Source organism: Crotalus tigris, unplaced genomic scaffold (genome assembly GCF_016545835.1).
Source record: "Crotalus tigris isolate CLP2741 ecotype Arizona unplaced genomic scaffold, ASM1654583v1 scf7180000017614.5298720, whole genome shotgun sequence".
NCBI classification, from domain to species: domain Eukaryota; kingdom Metazoa; phylum Chordata; class Lepidosauria; order Squamata; family Viperidae; genus Crotalus; species Crotalus tigris.
Window position 1 is genome coordinate 2,158,082 of NW_024096513.1, and position 24,861 is coordinate 2,182,942.

At 49.6% G+C, this 24,861-nt stretch overlaps 3 protein-coding genes across 9 annotated transcripts; 1 reads left to right on the forward strand and 2 right to left on the reverse strand.

Moving 5' to 3' along the window:
- Positions 1-686: 686 nt before the first annotated feature.
- ZBTB8B (zinc finger and BTB domain containing 8B) lies at positions 687-9,775 on the reverse strand. Of its 5 annotated transcripts, none has more exons than XM_039328678.1 (4): positions 9,397-9,775; positions 4,935-5,904; positions 3,427-3,605; positions 687-2,612 (listed from the first exon to the last, which is right to left on the reverse strand). In XM_039328678.1, the coding sequence occupies exons 2-4, from the start codon at positions 5,881-5,883 to the stop codon at positions 2,310-2,312; spliced, it is 1,431 nt and encodes a 476-aa protein (XP_039184612.1). In that variant the 5' UTR covers positions 5,884-5,904; positions 9,397-9,775; the 3' UTR covers positions 687-2,309. The 5 variants fall into 5 exon arrangements, with proteins under 5 accessions (XP_039184612.1, XP_039184640.1, XP_039184603.1 ...); XM_039328706.1 differs by having other exon boundaries at positions 9,641-9,755; XM_039328669.1 differs by lacking the exon at positions 9,397-9,775 and adding an exon at positions 7,893-8,952.
- Positions 9,776-9,933: 158 nt separating this feature from the next.
- BSDC1 (BSD domain containing 1) lies at positions 9,934-21,131 on the forward strand. Of its 2 annotated transcripts, none has more exons than XM_039328729.1 (11): positions 9,934-10,125; positions 11,479-11,539; positions 12,576-12,692; positions 12,911-13,078; positions 13,173-13,227; positions 14,352-14,467; positions 14,880-14,948; positions 15,490-15,574; positions 16,011-16,517; positions 17,111-17,217; positions 18,342-21,131. In XM_039328729.1, exons 3-11 carry the CDS (start codon positions 12,597-12,599, stop codon positions 18,372-18,374), a joined length of 1,236 nt encoding a protein of 411 aa, XP_039184663.1. In that variant the 5' UTR covers positions 9,934-10,125; positions 11,479-11,539; positions 12,576-12,596; the 3' UTR covers positions 18,375-21,131. The 2 variants fall into 2 exon arrangements, with proteins under 2 accessions (XP_039184663.1, XP_039184653.1); XM_039328719.1 differs by lacking the exon at positions 9,934-10,125 and adding an exon at positions 10,130-10,169.
- Positions 19,456-24,652, reverse strand: TSSK3 (testis specific serine kinase 3). Of its 2 annotated transcripts, XM_039328767.1 has the most exons (3): positions 24,397-24,652; positions 22,449-23,077; positions 19,456-22,123 (listed from the first exon to the last, which is right to left on the reverse strand). In XM_039328767.1, exons 1-3 carry the CDS (start codon positions 24,566-24,568, stop codon positions 22,097-22,099), a joined length of 828 nt encoding a protein of 275 aa, XP_039184701.1. In that variant the 5' UTR covers positions 24,569-24,652; the 3' UTR covers positions 19,456-22,096. The 2 variants fall into 2 exon arrangements, with proteins under 2 accessions (XP_039184701.1, XP_039184692.1); XM_039328758.1 differs by having other exon boundaries at positions 19,456-23,077.
- Between the last annotated feature and the right edge of the window lie 209 nt (positions 24,653-24,861).

Here is a 24,861-nt window from a genome sequence, read left to right on the forward strand (position 1 = left end):
GACAGGAAGAGAGGCTGCCCGGAGAACTGCAGATAAGAGCCACCTTAGTTCAGACATGTCAAACACAAGGCCTGGGGGCCAGATGCGGCCCGCGAAGTGGTTTCATGTGGCCCACAAAGCCATACTGGAAACAGTGAGGGAACGGCCCCCGCTGCCTTGGCCCTGGCCCAGTCCGGCCAGGAGCCAATGTACAATTTTGTGGTGGCCATCTATGCTGAAGCGCATTCAGTCTTAGCTCCATAAGCCCCCCCCCCCGCATGGCCTGAGAGGAACAGTGAGGCTCCTCCAGTGGACCATGCCTTGGCACTTGCCCCGGTCCCACCCCCTTCTGCCAGAGACCCTCAGATGTGTCCCACTCCTGCCCAGGCCCCCACAGGCACTCCTTGACGCGGAACGATGTAGGCTGGCCACTCCACCCAGTAGGCCACACCCACTCCATCCACGCCCACCCATTAGGCCACACTCCACACCAGGCCCCCTGAGGGCAACCGCAATGCTGATGTGGCCCTCAATGAAACTGAGTTTGACACCCCTGGCTTAGTCCACAGCTGCATGGGGGGGGGGGAGAGGCTGAAGAGAGACCCTCCCCAGTTTCTCAGACAGTAAAGGTGATGGCAGAATTGTACTTTCAGACTTGCAAGGTTCTATTAATGTAACTTTACAATAAAGAAGAATTAACTTATCTGTTGTGTTTCCTGTCTGGTTTACCTGGTAAGGTTGACAGCAGGATGGAGAAGGTGAATTTATTTTGAATAAGGGAGCTACAAACCACCGCATACAATTTTAGACTTTGATTTTCATTGACTTCGTTTGGTAGCTTTGTTCTGTTACGTCCAATGTGCTTTGATAGTTCCCTAGCTTGTTTAAATAGCCTCTAGAAATTCAACCAGAGGACATAAATTGAGTAATCTCAATTCTGTAGGAAACCAAATCCCTAGTGTACACCATCAACAGGAATAAAGCAAAGTTGAAACTATTTTTTTAAAACATGGAACATACTCAAGACAAACTTGTAAAACGATACAAATACAGAGACCATTACAATCCACCCATATTACCGTGTATCTGTGCAACAAGAGGCATCCTGGACTGAAGTGGGCCAGAAAACTGAAGAATTATGGCTCATTGCTGACTCGGTGTTCACAATACAAACACCACCAGAAGGGAGATCCCGCAAGGGGCCAATTTCCCCCACCCACCAAGTCCAGAATGGGGACATTCCCCAAAAACCTTCATTACCTTTGCAACGCACAAGGGGAAAGTTCTATTAACTTTGGCCTGACAAGCTCGTTCCAGGCCCTTTGCTGGGGAGCACCAGAGGTCCCAGCTCAGCCACCAGTGAAGATGCTGGAGCTCTACTCAACGGCACCTGAGGCCGCCAGTCCCCACCTGGGGCTCCAGAGTACGATCAGCTTCCCTCTCCTATTTCTTCCTCTCTTCCTTAGAGTATGAACCACGAGGACTCATCATTTCAGCTGGTTGTTTTAAAGGCCCTGGTCAACAAGCAGGATCTCATCCGTGGGAGCTTGCACTGCGGGCGTGGGACCAGCCACAGCACCCGTCGGCTTTGGGCCCAGTAAATGAAGGCAACAGTCAGGCAGCAAAAGATCTTGGTGTTTCAGCTGGAGATGCTGAGAAACGAACTTCAGACTTTCTGCCCCACCATCAGCAAGTCCCGCCGTGAAGCCCTGCCAGGGACACACAGCACAAGACAGAAGGGCCCCTTTTGGTTCAAGCACCAAGCGCGTCAGTGCCTGGTGCGCTGCAATTCCCAAGGTTGTTATGCCAGAAATTTGTAAACTTTTTATCTGCACCTGACTTGAGACAGAGCAGAAGCGCCCATTTAAGTTGGTGTTTTGCATTTCTAAGTTAGGATTAAAGATCAGAATAATGAGGGAGGGAAACTTGTCCCCCCAAATCTTTTCTGGATCCAAAGGGTACCTCAAGGTAAAAGCAGCAGCAGGGAGGAAAGAGAGAGGCCGCACCAGGTGAGCAGAGACGCACAGTTGCAAAAGGCACCCCACCTTCCAAAGCTGCAGCTGGGAGCCCTGTTGCTCCCACTCTTGAACCTGGGGCCCCTTTGAAATAAATTGTCCACAGCAACGACCATTGAAAAAGACTTTTCAGAATGATGGGAGTCCATCTGTGGTCACCCGAAGAGAATTACTTCTATTTATATATAAAAAAAACCCTAACCTCATGCAATTTTAGGTAACCGTGTGAGTCCCTCAGCAAGACCACCCATTCATAATAAGGAAAAGGGATTCCCAGCTGCACCCCAGCCCCCCTTTGTCCCCCCCCCGGTACTGCTACATCAGTGCTTCTTGATAGAGGCCCTGCTCATGGTCAGGGTCGACCTCCTCATCCTCGGGTGGATCCTTTTCGTCCCCGGATTCGACGTAGATGGGCCACTCGTTGTCCGGGTCGCTCTTCCCTGGCCCTCCGGAGGAAGGCTCCATGAGGCGGAGGTGGATGGGCAGGGAATCCTCTTGGGTGGTGGTGACGCACGTGCAGCTGTCGCAGAGGCCAAAGCGACGCAAGCCTTGAGTCAGGCTGCTGGTGAACGTTCGCCGGCAGCCTTTGCAGACGATGGGCTTGCTGGACCGATGGACCTGGAGACCCAAGGAAGAAGCCGGGTGGTCAACAACAGGGGCGGCTGTGGCCAGGAGGGCCTTTGCGCACAACGTGGGATTGTGCACTGGTTAGGCCCATTCCTGGACCAACATCTCCTTCTCACAAACAACCACGCCCTGGTCACCGCCCGTTTCGGCTTCTGTAACGCACTCTACATGGGGCTGCCCCCGAAGAGCCTTCAGAACAAGCCTGGACTCGTGCGTGGGTGGCCTCCTTTGAGAGAGCCACCCTGGCTGCCAATTCAAGGTGCTGGTCATCCACTTCAAGGCGCTGTGTGGCCTGGGGCCAGGCTACTCGAAGGGTCACCTTTAATGGCCCCTCTTCCATGCACCAGGCCCACCAGGACAGGCAGGGCCCGTTGCAGAATTGTTATCTGGTAGGATAACAAAAGGGCCTTCTTGGGAGTGGCCCCTTCCTTATGGACCATCCTTCCCCCAGAAACACCATTGGGCCCCACACTGCTGAACGGAGATGGAGCAAGGAAGGGGCTGATTTGATTATGTTGCTGCTGCCACGGTTGGGGGGGGGGAGGAATAGGTTTGTATGTTGTGGGTATTAATGTTGTAAGCTGCCCAGAGTCACCAGTGTGTGGAGTTGGGCAGCCCTATAAATTTGTACCATGAGCAAACAAACGACGTGGCTGATGCCCCCAACTCTGCCTCTCATCTGTACCGGCCCAAGTCCTGCCCAGCCCTTTTCCAAAACCTCCCGACTTCGACAAATGGGTCATCCGCAGCGATGGGGACGCACGGCTTCCCCGGGGGAGGGGGGGGCGGCTGGCGTGCCACTTACACTCAAGGCATGGCTCCGGAGGTGCTCCTGGCGCGTGAAGCGCTTGCCGCAGACTTCGCATGGGTAGGGCCTCTCGCCGGTGTGGGAGCGGATGTGGCGCTTGAGGATGCCCTTCTGCTTTGCTGTGTAGGGGCAAAACGGGCACTTGTGCAGTTTGATGGGCACCACGAGAACATCACCTTTGGGGGGGGGAGAAACAGCATTTGGGACTGTTTCAAAGGGGGTCCGAATTTCAAAAGAGGGGACTTAAAAATAACAGTGCAAACATTTGGGAGGGGGAAGAGAATTCCACTGCTCTCTGCTTGCTACAGTTTTTTGTTTTTTTTTTAAATATGGAGACTTCATTGTGGCAGCTGTTGCAACCAAGCAATGAGCGGAAGAAGCGCAGGAAAGCGCAGTTCCCTTGGCACAATGTTGTGTTTCAGCAGGAATGGTGTCTGGATCACATACTTAAAAAGAATAGCGATGGGATACGATCGTTCCCTGGACTGCATATCTTGGCCAAGTCTCCCTAAATGACAAGTTAGAAAGAAATCTCTCCCCCCCCCCAAGCCTTTAGGGCATGGAATGATGGCCTTAGGTTACAGGAAGATAAATTCTGCTTGAATGTTAAAAAACAAAACTCATAGGAGGAAGAGAAGTTTGATGGTATAACCTATGTCCAGGAGTTGGCCGGAGTCATTTTTTGTGAGCTATTTCATTTGCTAAATAAGTAAATAAAAAATAAATAAAAGGATGACCCTTTTCCTGGATGGATTCAAGCAGAAGCTGGGCAGCCATCTGTCAGGAATGATGTCAGCTGCACTGAGCAAGAGGGTGGACCTACTGACCTCAAAGGGTCCCTTCCAATTCTGGCACTCTCTGTTCTGCCTTCCGCCTCTCCAGATTTGCATTATTTTGGCCTGCTGCTCCACGTGTAGCCCAGCCTTTCGTTCTGCCCCAGAGCATCTTGCAGAAGGCCATTAGTGGCACATCAGTGGCCAACGGTAGCAGCAGGACGAAGATGTACTCCGAATTGCCCGATTTGGCCCCCACGGGCGACACGCCAAAGCCTGCTCTGAATGCTGCTTCTTTTGACCAACTGGCTGGATTCATATTGTGTCAGAGGCCGGCTGGGAAGGTCACCAACAGCAACCCCAGAAGGTCAGGATGCTGCAGCTGCCTGTTCAATACACGCCTGTGTGGCCCCTGAATTCTGATCAAAGCCCCCTGGGACTGCTGTGAGAGTCATTAAGGATCGGTTGCAAGTCACTTTTTTCTAGTGCTGTTGCAACTTCAGTTGCTAAACGAACGGTCCTGGGTCAAGGGCTTCCTTTATTGAATACCTGTTGAATTCTACACCTCTCCAGAAGTTTCAGATTGTGGAATGAAGATCCATTCCTTTGGAAACCCAGCTATTTGCATGCACCTTATTGCCTCAGTTCTGCCCAGGAATGGAACTCCTTGAAACGACTGGAGCAGAAAACGACCCCCCTGCAGGGACAGAAGCTGCCTGAGACTCGCCTTACCTGTGTCCTCTCCATACCAGTCACTGTGAATGTCCATCATGGAGCTCATGGGCAGGCTGGCATCTTCTGACCGGCCCTCAAAGCCACGCACAAAAGGGTGGACCACCTCGTCTTTCCTTTGGGAGGCGCTGTTGCGCAGCAAGGCTTCGAGAACCTGCTTCATGTGGTAGCTGCTGCAGGCCAGGTCCATGGCCTGCCCCCTGTGAAGCCCCTCTTCCATCTGCTCGATGGTCAAGGGAGTGGGGTACTGCAGCAGCCGCTCCCCGACTTCCACCTCGTCCACATCAAACTCGACCTTTGGCTCAATCGCCTTGGGTGCCAAGGAACCGGTGCCGTCCGGAGACTCGCGGCCAGCAGGGTCCCTGGCCAGGAGGTCCAGGTGAGGATGGCAGCTGCTGCAGTTCCCACAGGGAGGAGGCCCTTGTGGGCAGTCCGGGACACCTTCCTTGTCCTGCAGAGAGGAAGCGGAGGCTGAGCACTGGGCCTTGGCACCGCAGGATGGGCCTTGGCGGGCAGAGCTAGTGGAGCTCCTGCTGTCCGCCTGGTAGAAGGCAGCTTCTCGCTCGATCTTCCTGCAGATGTCCAACGACGACCGGATGTACGTCTTGCAGAAGTTGACCACGTCAGTCATCTGCAAGTAGCTGGCGGCGGACATGACCTCAATCACATTTTCCCCACAAAGGTCCAGCTTACCTGAATAAAGGAAGTCCAGGATAATGGAGAAGGCCTCTGAGGTCACAATGTCCAGGGAAGCTGTGCTGTGCCGGCCACTGTCCTGAATGTAGTGGATCAATAGAGCTCGGAAGTAGCCGCTGTTGGCAAAGAGAATGTTCTTGTGGGCCTTGAAAATCCTCCCTTCCACTATGATGCTGCAGTCACAAAAGAAGTCCCTCTTCCGCTGCTCGTTCAGCTCACTCAGGAGTTTGGCGTAGTAAGACTGCATCTCCATGGCTGTGCGGGTCAGGGGGCCCTGCAAGGGAAAGCAGGACCAAGCTAGGTCACGCAGCTCCAGGGCATGGAGGCAGGCCCTGACCACCTCCAGAGCACATCCACATCTGGCAGCCCCTCGGGGGGGGGGGGGCATCAAAGGGCCGTGGATGGAGAAGCCACAGGGGGAATCCTACATCTTCAGGAGCCTTTTTCCTCTCTCACTTCTGTGCTCTGTCTCGTCCAGGCTTTCTCAGTCTTGGCCATTTTAAGACATGTGGACTTCATTTCCCAGGATACCACAGCATTGAGTGCTAGCTGTGGAATTCTAGGAGTTGAAGTTTATACATCTCAAAATGTCCCAGGTTGAGAAACACTAATCTAGTTTATCACACCTGGATGGCCCTGGATGGCACGCAGGCATCAAGTTGACTTACAAGTTCCCAGTAAGCTGCACCCAACTTTGGCTTATTTCTGGGTAACCCAATGACTGATGCAGAAACTCCCAGAGCTTTGGGGGGGGGGTTGGGGCGAAGGGAGAGGAGGCAAGCAGGAACAGGAATGCCATTCCCCTCCCTCCTTCTGCTCCCACCTTCTTGCTCTCTCTTGCTCCTGCAAAGTGATTCTTTCTAGACCGAGTGCGAGACTTTGCAGAATTGTCTCTTTCACACACACACACACACACACACACACACACCCCCAAGAAACCTCCATGGGGGACCAGTCAGCCCTAGGAACAAAAACTCCCCATGCTGCCAGAAAGGAAAACACAGCTGGCTTTGGAGCCTGGCACTCCAACCCTTGCCTCTGCTGTTATCCAGGCCATTTTTACGCTCAGAACATCCCTCCCTCTCTCCAAGCATTCGCAGGCAGGCGCTTTCTCCTCCAACTGGATTCCTTTTCCTAACTAAGGCAACAGCCAGGATTTGCCTCTGTCTGCAACTGCGAGAACTCTACCAGATTAAAGGTGCCCCATTGTGCAGGCAAGGAAGGCAAGGCAATTCAACCTCCCTTCGGGGTCTCAGCAGAGCTTTATAAGTGCACTCCTTGCTGAAATATTATAGCCACACAGAGGATGGTTTCCTCCTTCAGGTTGGAACTGGAAGTCCTTGAGTTCCTTGTCCCGGGAAGCAAAAGCTGTGATGGGACCAGGGGAATCCCCATAGATCCCACTCTGCTTCCTCTCAAAGGGCAGATTTGGTGACCCATTCACCAACACACAAAACAGGATGGCAGATGCTTATCACTCTTCCTTTCTCTAAATAAACGATTCGGAAACTGAGTCCCCGTTTATCTGGGTTAGTGGCAGAATATGAGTTAGATATTCAGCATTGGAGATTTACAGCCAGGGCTAACTGGCAAGTTCACAGGAATGAAGTTCCTCTGAAGCAGCAGCAGCAGCAGCAGCTCTTCCTACTAGGGTAAACAGCTGCACTCCTACCGCGGACCGAAGGCCAAGCCCTCCCAAACCCCGAGGGGTCCTTGGTGCTCTCGGAGCTTTACTGGCACTCCACCACCTCCCCGCTGGGCGATCAGCGCGGGGGCTCCGCAGCCTCTGCTCTGCCCCGGGCTGATCACCCGCGGACTAAGCCCCCCCGGGGGTGTTTTCGGCCCCGGGGGGCGGGAGGGCAGCCGGGGGACCCTCCAGTCCGGCCCGTAGGGAAGCGGCGAGGGGCGCGGCGGGGCGAAGCCAAAGGGGGGCTTCCCTGCCGACGCGGCCATCCGAGGCGCCCCTCGCGGACCTGAGGGGAGACGGACCGGCCCCTCCGCGCCGAGCAGCCCCACCCGCTGCCTTCCTCCGGCGCTGCCCCCTTGCCAGGCGCGGCGCTCGGAGGTCTGCTAGTCCGACCCCACCCCAGGCACGAGACCCTCCGCCGTCCCGGCGATGCAGCGCTCGCAGGCGCGGAGGGGGGGAGAGGCCAGCCTGGAGGTGGAGTCAGCCCGCCCCGGCAGCCTTCGGAGGGAGGGTAGGAGCCGCCCCGGGCCGCCGGCCTCCCCGCTAAGCAGCGCAACCGCGCCCGTCAGCCTCACCTGCCTCGCCTCGCCTGCCGCGGCGGCTGCTGCTCCTGCCGGCCCACCCCCCGCCCTCCGCCCGCGCGCACGGGGACACGCGCGGACACGCGCCCAGAGCCACCGGCAGCCAAGCCGGGATGGAGGAGCCGCCCCCCCGCTCGCCTCCATCCCCCGCCCGCCCGGCTTCTGCGGGGCTGCCGGGAAGTGCAGTTTCCTCGGCCAAGGGCTGGAGGGGAAGTGGGAATCTTGACAGAAGAGGGCCAGCCGTGCGTCCATCCTAGCGACTTCGCCTTAATTGCACCGGGCCCGCGCGGCTTTGGGTGGAGGCAGCGTCAAGGTCCGGAAGTTCAACATTTGTAGTTCTTGCATGGGGTTGCACTACCTCAGACAGACATGGTCCACGACTTGGGGGTTCCACAACTCAAAGAGCAGGTGACAGTTTTGGCTAGTGGAGTCTTCTGTGGCTTGTGAGCCAGTTGTAGCCTCTCCTGAATCAGGAGTCCCTCATTCAAGCCCTGGTCATCCCACGCCTGGACTACTGCAATGTGATCTATGTGGGGCTACCCTTCAGGAGCATTCAGAAGCTACAATTGCTGCAGAGTGCAATGGCACAGGCAGTCTTTTGGGGCCCTCAAGCGGCCCATGTTACACCACAGTTGCAAGAGCTGCACTGGCTGCTGATTTACTTCCAGGTGCAATTCAAGGTGTTGGTCACCATCTTTAAAGCCTGCCTGGCATGAGGAACTGTCTCACCCCAATGGGTCTGGCCCACCCCACCTGTGCCTGCAAAAGGGCCATGCTGTGGACCCCATCAGTCAAGGAATTTTGGTTGGCATGGTCTAGAAGAATCTTCTCTGCCGTGGCCCTGGCACTTGTCCCCCCGAGGTGAGATCAGCTCCCATCCTGGCCTTGAAGACCAGGGAGCCCCATGGGGAAATTTCACACTGGAGGTGGTTGATCGATTAACATCAGTTCCCACCTAATCACCCCCCCAGTATATTCTTTTCCTCCCCATCTTTAGTTATAACTTGTATGTTATTGTAATGTATTTTATATATTTATGGTTTCATTTTAATGTTGTAAGCCAACAGAAAATAAATACTTGGCAAAATATATTTTTCTAGAATCCTTTTTCACCTAAAGTGTTAATACTACTTTATAATGCACTCATACACCACACCTGGAATACTTCTTCCTGTTTGGGTCACCACAATATTAAAAAGGTATTGAGACTCTAGAAAGACTGCAGAGAAGAGCAACAAAGATTAGGAGACTGGAGGCTAAAAAAAATACTAAAAATGGTTGCACAAATTGAGCATGTCTAGTTTAGAGAAAAGGACTATGGGCAATATAATAGCAGTGTTTGAAGAGCTATCAGAAAGAGGAATGAGTCAACTTATTTCCCAAAGCTCCAGAAGGCAAAACAAGAAACAATAGAAACTAATAAAGGAGAGAAGAAGCAACCTGGAACTAAGGAGAAACTTCCTGATGGTGAGAATAATTAACCAATGGAATGGCTCACCTCCAGAAGTTGTGGGTGGTCCAACACTGGATGCTTTTAAGAAGAGATTGGACAGTCATTTGTCTGTAATGGTACAGAATCTCCTGTTTGTGCAGAGGTTGGATTAGAGCCATGCTGGCTCAGGAATTCTGGGAGTTGAGGTCCATGAGTCATAAAAGAGCCAAGGTTGCCTACCCCTGTACTATTCTCTTATTTCCAGGTGGTCTCCTGTCCAGGAACAACTGACACGCGACTATCGACTTACAGAAAGGCAGCTCTAGAATTCCATAAATTTCTAGGGTTTTCCCCCCCTTTCCGCGGAGGGTGGCAGTCGTCACCTTCCCATTTCACCCTTTATTGTCCTGGAAACTGCCAAGCCAGCAAAAAAAAAAAAAAAATCTAAAAGAGTTTCGACCATATAATTTGATCCTCGGCAACCGCCGTAGCCACAACTCCCAGCGGAAAAGATCATCGAGCTCTTCTAAAGACAGAAGCCGTTCCCTGCGCTGGCTTCCGGTTCCTGCTAGAGAAACGGGTGGGAACCTTTTGCGAGAACAGCGTGGACGGAGAGTGTCTGGAAAAGACGGGCCGCTTCTGCTTCGAATTCGAAAGGCGCCCGCGCCGTTCAGAATCCTCGGTGGTTCCTTTTCTTTACCTCGGGTGGTAAAAGAGGCGCCCGGAAGCGTCTTTGTGGCCGGAAGCTGCAGCTATTGCGCCTCGGAGGGGCGGGGCTTCAGCGACGTGTCAAAGGTCAGTAAATATTGGTGACGTCAGGTGACCAAGATGGCGGAAGGGTGAGCTTCAGCGAGAGCGTTGGGGGCGGCGCCGCTGCGAAGGGGCCGGGCGGGGGAAGGAGCGTGGGCTCTCTGGGCATGTGAAGAGCGCTCGGCCCTTCCTTTGCGGGATCTTCGCGGCCTGGTTGCGGAAATGAGGCGCTGGCGCTGCTGGGAGAGCCGGAAGATGAGCTGCGGGGCTCCTCTGGGGAGAGGCGGGGGGCCGGGGTGAGGAGGGGGCCCTGGGAAGGCGGGCGTGGCGGGGGTGGGACAGACGCTGAGGAGGGTCGCCCGTCCTGTGGCGGTGCCCGGAGGGTCCCGGAGCAGCCTGGAGAGCCACGCTGGGCAGCCTGACCTCCCCGGCAGGCCGTCTGGTAGTCTGGAAGAGCGGGCTGGGTGGGTAGGAAGAGTCCAGTCCTCTTGGCCGGCCGTTTTGCGCTGAAAGCTCGTAGGAGCCGGAAACAGTTCTTAAGTCGTAAAGTTCGGACATCAGCTCCTTTCTGACACATGGCAGATTGAGGTTAAATGTTGCCTTTGCTAAAGCAGCGTTTCTCTGCCAGAGCCAGGCTGGGGAATTCTGGGAGTTGAAGTCTCCACCACCACCACCCCCATCTTAAAGTGGCCGAGGTTGAGAAACTTTGGGTTAGAGCAGGGGTAGGCAACCTTGGCTCTTTTATGACTTGTGGACTTCAACTCTCAGCTGGCTGGCTCAGGAATTCTGGGAGTTGAAGTCCACAAGTCATAGGTTCCCCACCCCTGGGTTAGAGGCTGGTGAGTCCAGTAAACCTACATCCTCTTTCTGCCACCCAGACTAAATTATATGCTGAAGTATGGGCTCACAGCCTAATTTTCTTCCGTGCTACTAGAAGAATTGATGTTTGTTTTGTTGTTGCTTTTTTACATATGGCAAATTCGGAAAGCTTGAATTTGGTGCCAAAACTAGAGTCGTACCTTACAGTACTCAGTCAATATCACTGTGGACATTTGTATTGTCATCATCTTTGAATATTATTGATGTCCTGCTTTTCATAACTCTGCTCCTCAATTCTAATTGGGTTTATTTAGAAGCAAATCTCACTGAGATCACTCAGTTTGTTACCCATTAAAAGAAAAATTAATGTTTAATATCTGCTAATATCTCATCTAGGTTTTTTTTAAAAAATCAAACATACCAAATAATAATGATTGTGAAATTAATTCATACAAGGTCCTGGGATATTGATTAGTTTAGGATTGTTGAAAATGCTCCAGTTGATAGGATTTAAGTAATCCACCAAATGTTAAAACAGAGTTAGAAACTATTCAGCTTTATATGTTTGTCCTGTAACAGGGAAGATGGAGGCTGGTGGAGGAGCTGGCTACAGCAAAGCCTTCAAACGGTCAGAGAGAAGGTAGGCAGAATTTTTGGAATTACACAAATAGAGCAATGGCCTAAAGGAGCAACCTTGGGGCTGCTTCTTAATTTTGAGGTATATTAATTACTTGAACTCTTTGTTGAAAACAGTATTTTTTTAACTTCTATAACTCTGGTTTTGCAGGAAAGACTTTGTTTGTTCTTTGCATTGGAATGGGCTGAGAGGGGAATCCAGACTTGAAACTGGGTCTGCTCACAAGCTGCTTCTCCCTGCTTATCTTTTCTTCTCTCTTTTCCCCTCCACCAGACTTAGAATTAGTTTGGTGCGTGTGGCAAAGTGTTGGACTTCAAACGATGAGATGCCAGTTGAAATTCCTGTTTGTTGACAAACTTGTCAGGTGGCTTTGAACAAATCACCTGTCTTTACTTCCTCTAGTACTGAAGTCTGGTTAATAATAGTGCCTTACTCATGTTTGTTATGAATCCAGTAATGACTCTAAGCTATTTTGGTTTTTAAAAGCTTCTCCCATCCATTAAGTACCATTTAAAAAGCATCCAGAACTCCATCTTGTTGCCGGCCAGATGCTTAACTTTAAAACATTAAGGTAGAACATGCTAACTTGGCTGGAAATTGTGTTCTCCATTCTGCGCATAAATCTTGAAATTGCAATACATGAGTACAAATTAGGCACTATTATTATTAATTTGAGCATCTATGGAGATTCTCAGTCATCCAGATCATGGTTGTCACAAAGATGCTTTTTTTAAAAAATACCTTTGGGATATTAATTTGAGCCTTTTTCAAACTGAATGGAAAAATGTATCTTTACTTAATGTATTGGAATAGAAACTGTGCAATAAAATGACAACTCAGCCATCAGATATCTAGCTTTGATTTTTTAAAAGATCCTGTTGTATTCTTTTACTGGTCATGCATTGAAGTGATCAGAAATTTCTGCCTTGACCCTTGCCAGATCCCTGCACCTCGTTTAATTAATAGCAGCTGTTTGAAATTCTGTAGAAACTCTGGCTTACCACACAAGAGTCAGTGCACCCACTCTCTCTCTCCACAGTCTACAGAGGCTTTGGAGTTCATGAAACGTGATCTGACAGAATTCACCCAGGTGGTCCAACATGATACAGCTTGCACCATTGCTGCTACTGCCAGTGTGGTCAAAGAGAAGTTGGCTGTAAGTAAAGGGCTCGTTACTGAGATGGAGGGACGCATAGCAAGGGAAAATACTGGCAGAGTTTCTTTTGTTTTAGTACATTTTTATCAAATAGGCTCCTTATTGCTTTGACATATAACTTGGCTCTTGATTCAGCTTTGTAGGAAGCTACCATCTCTGTTTCCCATGGTTAATTTTTTTTTTGTTTTGTTTCATTGTCTCTTTTTGTGTATGTAAAGACGGAAAGCTCTTCGGGGGCAACGGAAAAAGTGAGAAAAGGACTCTCCAACTTCTTGGGTGTTATTTCAGACACATTTGCTCCCTCCCCAGATAAGACCATTGACTGTGATGTCATAACCCTGATGGCAACTCCATCTGGGACCACAGAGTTGTATGACAGTGCCAAGGTACACTGCAGCCCCCCTGACCCTAAAATGGAGCCCCTCCCCCTACGGTGAGCGCCTCTTGTTCCTATAATTTCTCCCGTCGGTTCTCTTCTAGGCTCGACTCTATAGCCTCCAGTCTGACCCAGCCACTTACTGCAACGAAGCTGATGGTAAGTGGAGAGGTAATTGGAGGCAGGGAAGACGAGAGGAGGGAGCTGTATAGAATTCAGTCCTTCTGGAAAATAGGGGAGCCCTCTGCAAGACAATGAGTGCAGGTCGTGTCACGTTTTTAGAGTTCATAAAAGCAAACCGTTCAAGAGTACAAGCCGCTGTTACAAAAAACAAGTCTCTAGCCCTCAGGTCTACAATAGAAAGAGGCTGGCAGGCAGGTGATCTTATAATGGGAGGCCAAGGTTCATTCAGCCACAACCGTTATTCATGGTAAAAGTCTGAGAAATTTCTAAAGGAGTCATTGCAGGTGACATCCAAGCTGCATTTGAAGCGTGTTTTTTTTTGGGGGGGGTGCTATTTTTTTCCTCATTGCTTTCCCTTTGCCTGATCCCAGTGCCTCCCACTTCAGTTCTCTGAATGGTTTCCTGGCGAGGAGATCGGAAAATCACAGGAAATTGGCCAGGCTGGGAGATGGACCTAGAGTGACTGGGGGGGTTTGCCAAGACTCTTCAGATTGCCTCTTCCATCGCTTCCAAGCGGGAGGGCAGAGAGGGACCACGTCCCATGTTCCCCTCTCCTGTCGCGTGGGTGGTGTCGGCGTGTGCACATTGCTCTTTAGCATTAAAGGTGATAGGGTACTGTCTGCTGTGGTAAGCCAAGCCTGCTGTCAAATTTCTCAGTAAGGAAGGTTAGTGAATTGTGATGTTTTATTCTAGGAAATAAAAGATAGAGTATAATAATACATTTGTTTGCATATTGTAGTTATGGAATTCACTGTTGTCATCTTATAGTGTATTTTGATCCCTGGACAGGACACCTCTTCTGTCTCCCATGCCTCCTCTTTCTAGCATGCTTTTTTAGAACCTTGGTTTGATCCATCAGACTCTTCCTGTCTTACCATTTAAGTCTGTAGCTTTCCCAGTAAAGGAGGAGGATCAGCTTTGAGAAGAAGTCCGTGTACTTTGATCGGAAGGTAGGGTTGTGGCATCAGGTCCTTCTTTGTCAGTGAAGAAAATGAGATTTAGTTTTATGGGCTGAGGAGGCTTGTGTGATCGTGACTATTATCCTTGTTTGTCTTGGCATAGCTGTGATGGTTTGGTGGATGTAGTATTTTCTCCTGCAGGACCACCTGAGCTGTTTGAGGCCTGGCTTTTGCACTTCAGCTTGGAGGAGAAGAAAGGAGAGATATCTGAGTTGCTGGGAAACAGCCCGTCCATCCGCTCCCTCTACTCCAAGATGGTAAGCTTGGCTCCTTGACCTCCTCTGTCTTTTCTTCAAGCCAACGGAGAGGTTCGTTGTTTGAAAATATCTGTGGCATTATACGCTCCTTTAACTTGTTTACCAGGTCAGTGTGTGATCTGTTTGTCTCTGCAGAATATGTTGGAAAGCACTGGAATTTTCCTTGCCAAGAAGCAGCAGAATTGAGGGAGAAATGTTTTTTTTTCATCTTCTGGGTTTTGCTCTTAGAATTGCTGGAACAGTTTATTTATATGCAAATATCTCTGTCCATTTGTGGGTCATCCCTAGAGGAAGGGTTAATGCACAGAGCCATAAAGGCTGGGTTGCAAGTGTGGCTCTCTTGCATCTTGGGTGAAACAAAGCCAAGAATGGTTTAGGAACGTTTACGCTTTTCCCCCTCTGATGGCCTTAGGTGCCTGTGGCCGTCTCCCACTCAGAATTCTGGCAGCGGTACTTCTATAAAGTCCACCAGCTGGAGCAGGTGAGTTTGCAGAAACACTCTGGTTTCAGTTAGCTCAGTCTTTGTGTCCCAAGTTGAGTATTGAGTTCATTAGCCGAACCAGAACCAAAAGGCACTCAGGCTATACTTCTTATGCAATTTATAATTTACTGAAGTGCTGGGCACATAATAGGGAAAGACAACACGTTTGTTCCTCTCTTGCACACTTCTGGTGATATTTCAACACCCTCCACTTGAGAAAATGTCTCCGGCCCTTTCACCTTGCTTTGAAGTTCTGATTATTTATCCTCAGTGTGAAATTTGCCTTCGACCTAGCTCTGTTTTCCTCTGCTTACATCACATACACACAGACACACACATTCCACTGCTGCTTTTGTGTGCTGTTGGGTTTCTTGGCTGTGCCTGGCAGGAGGCCCCTCTTCCTCCCTCTCCCCCAATGGGCCAATGGGTTTTGCCCGGAAGCTGCGGTTGTGTGCGTGCTCGCTCTCGCTCTTTGTCCCCCTCTGGCAGCAGAGCCAGTCGGAGGCCTGCTGACCGTTGTGCGCATTCTCTGTCATCCCAGGAGGAGCTCCGGAGGGAGGCTCTGAAGCAGCGGGCAGAACACGGTGTTCACTCAGAGGATCCAGGATGGGAGGAAGAGGAGGAAGGTAAGGCAGCCATAAGCTCCGGCCGTTCCCTGACAGGGCCTGGTCCTTTGGGGACTCCTGCCGGGCGGCCGCTCAGTTCCTTGCCTGCGAGAGGTTCTGCCTCATTCTTTGATCTGCAGAGAAGTCACAACGTCCCCACAGAGTTATGTGATTGGAATTTGTTAACTGCCATCTATTTATGCTAGTTGCCGTGTCGGCCATTTGCAACCTTCCAACAGTCAAAGTCAATGGGGGAAACTGGACTTGTTTAATGACCACACGATTCACTTAACAACTGCAGCCATTCCTTAACTGTGGCAAAAAAAGCTATAAAATTGCACCTTGCTTAACAAAGGACGTTCCGGTCCCAACTGGGTTTGTAAATTCGAGGACTCCCTGTATTGATTTACCTCATTTTGTTTTCCTGACATTGGTGTTTCTTCCTCTCTTGACACAGAACAATTTCTTGGATCCTCTTCCTCCTCCTCACAAGCTGTCATCCAGGGAGAGGCTTCCCCCATCTTGGCCGCAGAAGCCGTTCCGACACTGGAGGCCTCGGTGGAGATGTGGGCCACGCTGAGCCCCACCCCGGTGGAGGCGACCCCCTCGGAAAGCAGCGAGAGCGTCTCTCTGGTGACTCGGATCACAAACCCCACCGCTGGGCCTGCCTCCCCCTTACGGACTGGAGCCCCACTTGCAGGAGCTGAGCGGGACGATTCTCCGAAGCCGCAGGAAGCCAGCAGAGAGGAGCAGGGAAGCTCCTTGGCTAACGCAGGGGAGCTTCTGCAGCCTTCTCCACCTCCCCAGGAGGCCACGGCCTCTTCAGAGCAGCCTAAGCAGCGCCCAGAAAGCAAGTCGGCCAGCAGGACGGAGACTCCGCGAGAGGAGGCGCCTCTGGACTTGCGGCTCTTTGAGCTCAACTCGGACAGCGGGAAGTCCACACCATCCAATCACGGGAAGAAAGGTGAGTAGCTGGAAACCTTCTGCTTTTTCTAACCGTGTCTTAGTTGTGTGTGTGTGTGTGTGTGTGTAGCTCTCAACCTACAACCATAATGGAGCCTGCCCACCTCAGTTGTAAGTCATGATGGTCATAAAGTGGGTCGCCCACATGACTGAGCCAATTTTATAATCTTTTTTTATAGCGGTCATTAAGCAAATGCCACGGTTCTTAAGCAAACCAACAATTTGCTGTGGCCGGTTTTGCCAAAAACCAGAAATAAAAGCTGTTGCAAAGTCCGCTCATGCACCTGTGTGACTTTGGGTGGTCCCAGGGGTGGTGGGGGCACTCGGGACCTGAAATCGGAGAAGGCACAGACTGCCAATAGGGCGGGAAGGGATGTTGATAGAAGTGACAGTTGGAATTGTCAGTTCAAGATCCTTTTCAAGGATTCTGGCAAAATAGCCGGGCTGCTGCATTGAAGAAGGCTGCTTGTCAGGTGGTTTTCATGAATCTGACATCCGCTAATTGTGGTACGCTGCTTGCTAAATGTTCATTGTTAGATTAGAAAAGCCTGCTTTTGCAGCGGAGCATGTGTGGCGTTTCCTTTCTTGTTTCAGGCTCGAGCACAGATATAAGTGAGGACTGGGAAAAGGACTTTGACCTGGACATGACAGAAGAAGAGGTTCAGCTGGCACTTGCCAAAGTAGATATTTCTGCGACGGAGGTAAGCCCTCGGGATAGTCCGATGCAACTGAGGAAGTCCTGAGGAGAAGGGTAACTTGCATAATACTTTCTCTTTGCTGGACCTTAGTTGTGCAGAAGAAAACCCATTCGGCATTCGACATGTGCATTACATAAAATCTCATTAAAGAACTTTTGGCTAGCACAGGCAACTCATCCCCATTTTGGCCTGTTAATTTGAGGGTTTAGTTATATGTGGGAACGGCAAGAAGCAGCAGCATTTGGTCAGGGTTCCCATTTGACTGATAAGGAACTGAAGCTGGGAGTGTGCCAAATGACTCTCCTCTCAGACATGCAGAGAGAAATGTGATGTTGATGGCACGGTCCATATTTTCTCTGAGTTCTTGTCTCCGTTGTAGAGAAGCCGTGAGTTGGATTGCAGCCTTAAAGGGATGTTAAAAAGAAATTTTGGGGGGGTTCCCACGTGTTTCTGTTAATGAGGGATTGGAACTTTCTGTTAAAAAAAATAATTTTTGTAAAGGAGAGCAGCCATGTGCTAAAAGCAGTTCTTGGAATTTGCTTCTGGCAACCAGGAACATTGAATGCTAGTCAAAATTAGAGATACATATTTCAGAATTCTAAACAGTCCCGCCTGCCTCTCTCTTCCTGCTCCCTCTTTTAATTACAGGTGATTCAACTATATTTGCCGATTCAGTCCGAGGTGTAGATGGCTTTTCCCCTCTATCAGGGCAGTTTATATATGGTATATATTTCAATATAAAAGGGCGTTCAGTACAAATGGGAAAGAGTTTCAGATGAATGTGTGCATGTGTTCATCTAAAAGTCTTTTCCATTCATAGTGAGCTGCCTTTTATATTGTAATATACACTCCTAGTAAACACTCTGATTGGGGGAATAATATCTTGAGCAGGCACAACATTGAAGCTAAAGTGTGGGCAAGATAAAATTACAATCTTTGTTTAAAAGTATCTTGGCTTGAATGTTAAGTTGGCCAACCAGTTTAACAACTAAAGTGCTTAAATGACGATCCAATTTGGTACATTGTGGAATTCCTGCCAGGGTTTCCACTGGATCGCTTTGTAACCTCATGTCTACAATGACACCTTTGTTGAACACACCCTGTCTCTTTGTCTCTCCCGTTTGCAGATGGAGGACGAAGAATGGGAGAACTGGGAATAACGAGGGCCTTTGCTCTCCCTGGGCTCCTTGGACTCAGCCTTGCCCCCACCCCCCCCACCCCCAGACCACCCAGTGTGAATTAAATCACAGACCAATTGGTTCCTTTCTCTCCTGTAAAAGTGTTTTGGACTGGCTACACCTCATCTCTGCGCAAGTCCTCCTTGGGAACTTGAACTGGAACCCTGGCTCAGATCCCGATGGTGGCTAAGTTGTACAGAGGGGCTGAAGAGCAACAGCGTCAAGGGTGCGTGTGCTGGGGGCCTCTGTCTCCCCCAAGCAGAACGGATTTGATTTCATTCTCACTTCTTTTGGCATTTTAGGGTGGATTAGAATGGGATGGGATGAATTATCCCGGTTTGAGTGATCTTCAGAAATAGTTGGGATTATTCTACATGTCTCTTTTCAGTCTGATAGCTTGCTAGCTATGCCATGTTACTGTATGTGTCTTGAAACCCACACAACTTCTAGGGATTTGCAGGAGCAAATCTCTTTGCTTACCTGTGTGAACTCCAGTCTTAAGAAGACGCTCCGAGGCATTTCTGGACCCTACAGACCCCTCTCCCAGCTCATAGTGCCTGGTTTGGAATTACCTTTTGCATAAATGAACCCATCTCTCTTCATGTATCCCCAAATGTAAGCTGGTCCATTTTTCCTGGGAAGTGAAGCATTTTTTTCAAATGAAATTATTGTTCCGAGGGCTTCCTCATTATGTAATCCCACAGAGTATCTTGCATAAGTTCCAGTTATGGAGGGGGAAAGAGGCACATTCCTCCTGGGTTGTCACAATCATGGCTAAGATCTCTTTGAAAGGGCCCCAATTTTTTTGGGGGGGGGGTTTTGCACATCCCTTGAGCCAGTGCTCTACAGTGTTGCTTGGACTGAAGTATCCCTTGCCTCATTAAGAAGAGGCACCCTAGATTTTCCCGGAAGCATCTTCATTTGCCAAAGCTTCATAACCGTCTGTCTTCCCCTTGCATTGATCCTCTTCCATAGACAGAAATGCTTGGGAAGCAACATGCTTGGGTGAGAGTTTGAGTGCTCCACTTCCTTATCCATCTTCTCTCTAAATAATCTGTACAGGCATCTTCTCTTTTTTTTTTAGGGAAAATGGGGGGGCAGAGTGATGCACCCCCCTTTTGATCTGCTTGATTTAGTTGTTGCTGCATTGCAGTGGAGTCTGACTATAATTAAGTCTCACTTTAGAATTCATCATGCTTTTTTTAAAAAATGGGTCCAAAAGGCAGATTTATCTTCTGGAAGTACAATACACCAAGAGGTCTTTCTCGACACACCCAACTGAATTTGAATGGAACCGATGCCGGCTCATTGAAGTGGGTCTGAAGCCAACACCTCTCCCTGGTGGGACAAGATCCCTGGTTTAACTCGTCTGGGAAGGATTCAGACTGGAGCCATCCCCCTCCTTTTGACCCCAGTGCATCTGCATGACAGCAGCAGCCAGTAACCCTGACAGCTGCTCTGACCGGGCCGTCTCTCCCTCCCGCGGTGCAGCGTTCAGAGGGGTTCCCAGAGGGCCAGAGAGGGAGGGAGGAGTTGCCGCTGCTCCTCTCTTTCCTCTTTCTTGTTATAAGCAGCAGCTGAGGGAGGAAACCCCTTGAGAAGGAGACTCGGTGTGCAGGGTTGAGAAGGGGAACATGGTGCCTGTGGAAGTTGTTTGGTCTCGGAGTCACTGAGGTGTTTCTGATAAGGTAAAAGACTGGCTTTTGGGGCTCCCCTGTGCCACCAGATCATGAAAATCAGCATGTGTCTGAAGGACAATTGACTTAGGAGTCATCCCTGAAACTAGAAGAAATTAAAGAGGAAGAGAGATTTCCAAATTGGTCATCTGTGGGAAATGTGAGCAAGGATGTGATTCGGCCAGTGGAAAGCGACTTCCTCTGCATGCAGGTGGCCCTGTGAAATTGAAGGAGTGTGGATAGATGTGTGACAATCCATGAACATGGCTTAATCTGAAGAGCTGCTAGCCGCTGTGATTGAAAATGACAGCTGGGCTACTTAGCCAACTAAATGAAGGCTTGCAGTTCTGGAATAATTTAGTGCTTAAAGATGAAGATACTTGCATTGTACTAGGGCCAGTTTCATCACTCCTGGGAAAGCTGCTCTTTGGATATATCAGACTAAGCTTTCTGGATCAGGAGAATATTTGTCTTGAACTCTGGTGATTTCTCCTAAAGGGCTGAGCAACCTCTAGTGAGGGTGTAAAATGCATAAAGAGGCCCATCTGGACCAGGCCTCATTACTGGATGGTTCAGATTCTAGAACAGCTGATAGGTGAATATGTGAGGAAGATGGTCCTTGGAAAAGCACCCCTCCTTCCTCGGCTCTAAGGGTTTGTGGTGATGGGACAGAATAGGGTAGCCTAGAGCAGCGCTTCCCCACCTTAGCAACTTTTAAGGTTTGTGGGCTGGCTCCCTTTGATGAGACGGACAGCCCGAGATGCTTTGCCATCCACAGGAAGGGCTCCCCATTTGTGGCAAGTTGCCAAGGTTAAGAAACGTTGCTCCAGAGTCCAGTCTTGGTGCCGGGAGACATCCGGGGGCTCCAGTTTCACCATAAGTACTTTGTTTTCTTTTTCTTGGTTGTGCAATATTATCTCACGTTTAAATTATATGGCATCTCCCTGGACTGTTCTCTAGCTGGGGTGAACAAGTGACACTAACAGCTGTTAGTTTTGTAATTATGACTTTGCCTTTTACAGATTTGCCATTAATGGCAATTAAAGGAGTTCTACAGAAACAATTTCATATGGGTTTTGTGATTTTTTTCCCCCCATCCTCTGTAATCTTCTGAGCAAATACCTCGGGTGGCCTGGGCCCTTATTCTGTGCCAGACACAATGAGTGCAAGGAGCATTGCCGCAATAGAACTTGGCAGTGCCCGGAGGATTTGATAAGACACACTTGCTGATCAGCCAGCCAGAAGGCCAAGGCCGGTGAGGCTCACACGCCCCAACCTCTCTCGCCAAGTTCATAAAGTGAAAGATGTTGGACTCTAGCTCTCCCCCAAAGCCAGCCAGGCCACTGGCTGTGCTGACGGAAGAGGGCAACGTTGTGGGACCAAACCTCTAACAGGTGCTGCAGCTTTTCAGGAGCCTTGTTCCCTTGCTAGCGTCTGGGAGCTCTCCCAGTATATTAGAATTCAAACCACTTTGAATTTGAAATGCCCCATTCTGAGTGTGAGTTACTCTGGGAAACAGGCTCTTTCATTAATTGAGAGAGGCGTGTGTCTCAACCTCTAGTCTTTCCCTCTTGAAACAACTGATCCGTTCCCCACGTTTTCAAGATGGCCTGTTTTGCACTCAAAGTGGGGTTTCCAGTTTGACTCTTTTCAAATTCAAAACATTTTGTGTACTACAGAACAAATCCTGGAGAGGCCGTCACTTGTTGGAGCTCATATTTTGTATAGCTGAGCTCCACGTTCAGTTCCTGGTAGTCTCCAGGTTCTTTATTTCTGTCTTGGGGGCTCAGAAAAGGTCTGTCTTAGAACATACCACATCCTCCTCATCCCAAGATATGTGGAAACTTTGGCTAGGAATTCTGAGATTGGTCATTTTGACCCCTCTGGAAGGCACCAGGTTGGGAACAGAGTTGTTCTAGCAGCTCATTTGGATTATAATGCTAGATGGATCAGTACGTTGGCTTGGTGCATGACAGCACCTCCTTCCCTTTTCCAACTGGGATATTCTGGAGACCAATGGATGGTGTGTTATTGAAGAACGGCCCAGGAGGAATCCTATGGGAGATTTCTTAGATTTAACATTGCAAAGTGATTCTGTGTGTCTGAGAAATAAATTTCAGCAAGGAAACACCTTCACACCATTTTTCTTGGTCTGACTAATTTCTAACCACCCGCGCAGTCATCTTTGAAGAAGGGAATGCAGTTCCTGACGAGAGGGGAATGTTTAAAATGCCTCTCGGTGGATTAAGGATAGACTAGAAACTGAGATAACGTTAAAATATATGTGAGCATTTTGGAAACAGCCTGTCCCCTTTTATTTGGGGAGAATTTCGACACGGTCCCATCCTCAGGAACTTGCTAACCATGGGTGCCAACTCACTTCTTCGATGGAAGGCCTCAGGATCATGTCTGGTTCCAGGAGGCTTTTGAGAAGGTCTTGGCATTCCTCAGAGATCCCCAAGTGGCCGGGGATGGAGACCCCTTTCTGTTGATGGCAAAGCATCTTGGGAATGTCTGTGTCGTCAAAGGGCAGGTTGGCACAAAGCATGACGTAAAGGACCACGCCCATGCTCCACACGTCGCCTTTCCTGCTGTCGTGGGGCACCCCCTGCAGCACCTCGGGGGCTGCGTAGGCCGTGCTGCCACAGAAGGTCTGGCTCAGCTCCTTGCGGTTCTTGGGGAGCAACTTGGCAAATCCAAAGTCTGTCAGTTTCAGGTTGAGCCCCTGCAGCAGGGCATTTTCACACTTGAGGTCACGATGCGCCACCCCACAGCTGTGGCAATAGCGGATGGCTTCTACCAGCTGACGGAAGAGCGCTTTGGCCCGGCTCTCGGGCAGAGGTCCTCCTTGCAGGACACAGTCAAAGACATCGCCGTTCTCTGCCAGCTCCATCACCAGGTAGATCTTTCCATCTGTGGACTCCAGCATCTCATACACCCGAATGATGTTCTTGTGGTCTAGGCGCTTGACAATCTGGAGCTCTCGAGGCAGGAATCTCTCGATAAACTCTGGGGAGGCAAAAGACAGAATTGGCCAAAGTCTGAAGACAATCGCTGATGAGAGACGAACACGCTCCTTGCAACGTTCCTGGCTCCCCACGTCATCATTTCCCTTGAGAGGGAGAATGGGTTTTTTCTCATGATGCTGGAAACATTTTTCTCATCATATGTTGATTCGTCCAGAATCCTGGACCTAAATCCTGACTAAAAGTGTAACATGGCATCCCAGTGCTGTTCAGCTAAAGCACCCGGACAAGCCTATGGGGAGTGGGGCATTTAGGGAACACAGGTTCTCAAAACTTTGCAACGCTATGAGCCCTAAAATGAAATTGTATGGCTTCCTTCAATAGAACAAATTGTTTCACTGAGCTTAGGTTGGGCAAGAAATAAACATACACTTTGAATAATGATTTTTTAATCCATCGTGGGGGCTTTCAAACTTTGTGAGACCCAACTACCTACTGGGACTAGGCTAGCTCCTACTCTATCTTTGCAATACAGGTTTAAAAAGATCGCCCCCTCCTTGTTAATGGCCCCAGAAGTGGGTGGAAGATAATAGTTCTGTATCTTTGACACATGCAGCCTCTAATGAATCCAAAGCTTTTTTGCACAAATTATTGAGAGAAACGATCTCTGAGGTAAGTTTATAGGTCAGTATGTTAGCCGAACTCAAAAAAACATTGTTGTGCTAACCATGATAAATCTGTATAAGTAACAACTGCAGTGAAGCTTATACAGTAGTTGACTTTGAATTTATGTCAAACCCCAAGAAGAGGATGGGGCCATCCCCCAAATCCATTGGATTAAATATAGTTTGAATATACAGCAAATGAAATAATGGAAGGATCCCATCAGCTGTATTTCATTATTTTCCTATGGGATCCCATTATATGTTGGAAGTTTCAGATGGTAGGAGGCGACTGGGAAAACCTGCACGTGATCATGGCGAGATAGATGCAGAAGAGACAAAAGTCAGCAAAATTGCAAATATACAACAGACGGTAGAGTGAAAATGCAGAGAGCTATGTTTATAGGGACAACACACAGGAGCATCCACGCGGGGCAGAGAGCAGCAGGTAAAATCACATACACCATGATGACATCATGGAAAGAACACAAATTATTTAATTTGTATTGATGTCATAATGGATTTTATTACTGTATGGTGATGTAGATTTTCTTAGAAGGAGGACACATTTTATTGGAAAGAATATTGCAGTGGGGAACATTTGGCCCTTGGAAACTGAAATCCAATTATTTCTAAAAACATGCCCTCTCCCGTTCCATCTGCTCTGTCATGCTTTCACTTTTTGTGTTCTGCTTCTTACCTTCTGGTCCTCCCAGTTTGTCTATAATTTTCACAGCCACTTTTCGTTGGTGTTTTTTTGAAAAGGCTTCTTTGACCTTTGAATATGTTCCTTCTCCAATGGTTTTGCCCATCTGGTAACCATGGGAGAGAAGAAACTCCTCCATCGTGTCTTTCACTCGCTCGTCTGTCATTCTCAGGACATCCTGTCATCACAAAGTCTATACATCGCTGTCCTTCTCCACCCAGGCCAGGGTCTGCATTGGCTGCAGCCCAGGATGCTAGATCATTTTTTCCTGCCCAGACAAGGTCCTTCGATGAGGGGTGAAACTGAGATTGGACATCTTGAAACTTGAGCCTCCATTGTGATGCAGCCTTGTGTTACCTGAAGACCAGGGGGGCAGGTAGGGACTTGGCACCAATGAGAGGCAGGCACACATCCTCCTCAGGAGAAGAAGGGTTGCTCCAGGCCTGACCCTTCAGGGGG

Bases quoted from the DNA above. Each gene is read 5' to 3' on its own strand.
- ZBTB8B (XM_039328669.1), bottom strand. From the start codon at position 8,150: ATGGACGCACGGCTGGCCCTCTTCTGTCAAGATTCCCACTTCCCCTCC. The intron at 5,905-7,892 runs GTGAGGCTGACG...TTTCCCTTGCAG, and splicing joins CGGCAGGCGAGGCGAGGCAG to GGCCCCCTGACCCGCACAGC. The intron at 2,613-3,426 runs GTAAGTGGCACG...TTGGGTCTCCAG, and splicing joins TCCGGAGCCATGCCTTGAGT to GTCCATCGGTCCAGCAAGCC.
- TSSK3 (XM_039328758.1), bottom strand. From the start codon at position 24,568: ATGACAGACGAGCGAGTGAAAGACACGATGGAGGAGTTTCTTCTCTCC. The intron at 23,078-24,396 runs GTAAGAAGCAGA...TTGCCTCCCCAG, and splicing joins CAAACTGGGAGGACCAGAAG to AGTTTATCGAGAGATTCCTG.
- BSDC1 (XM_039328719.1), top strand. The intron at 12,693-12,910 runs GTAAGTAAAGGG...GTGTATGTAAAG, and splicing joins TGGTCAAAGAGAAGTTGGCT to ACGGAAAGCTCTTCGGGGGC. The intron at 15,575-16,010 runs GTAAGGCAGCCA...CTCTTGACACAG, and splicing joins ATGGGAGGAAGAGGAGGAAG to AACAATTTCTTGGATCCTCT.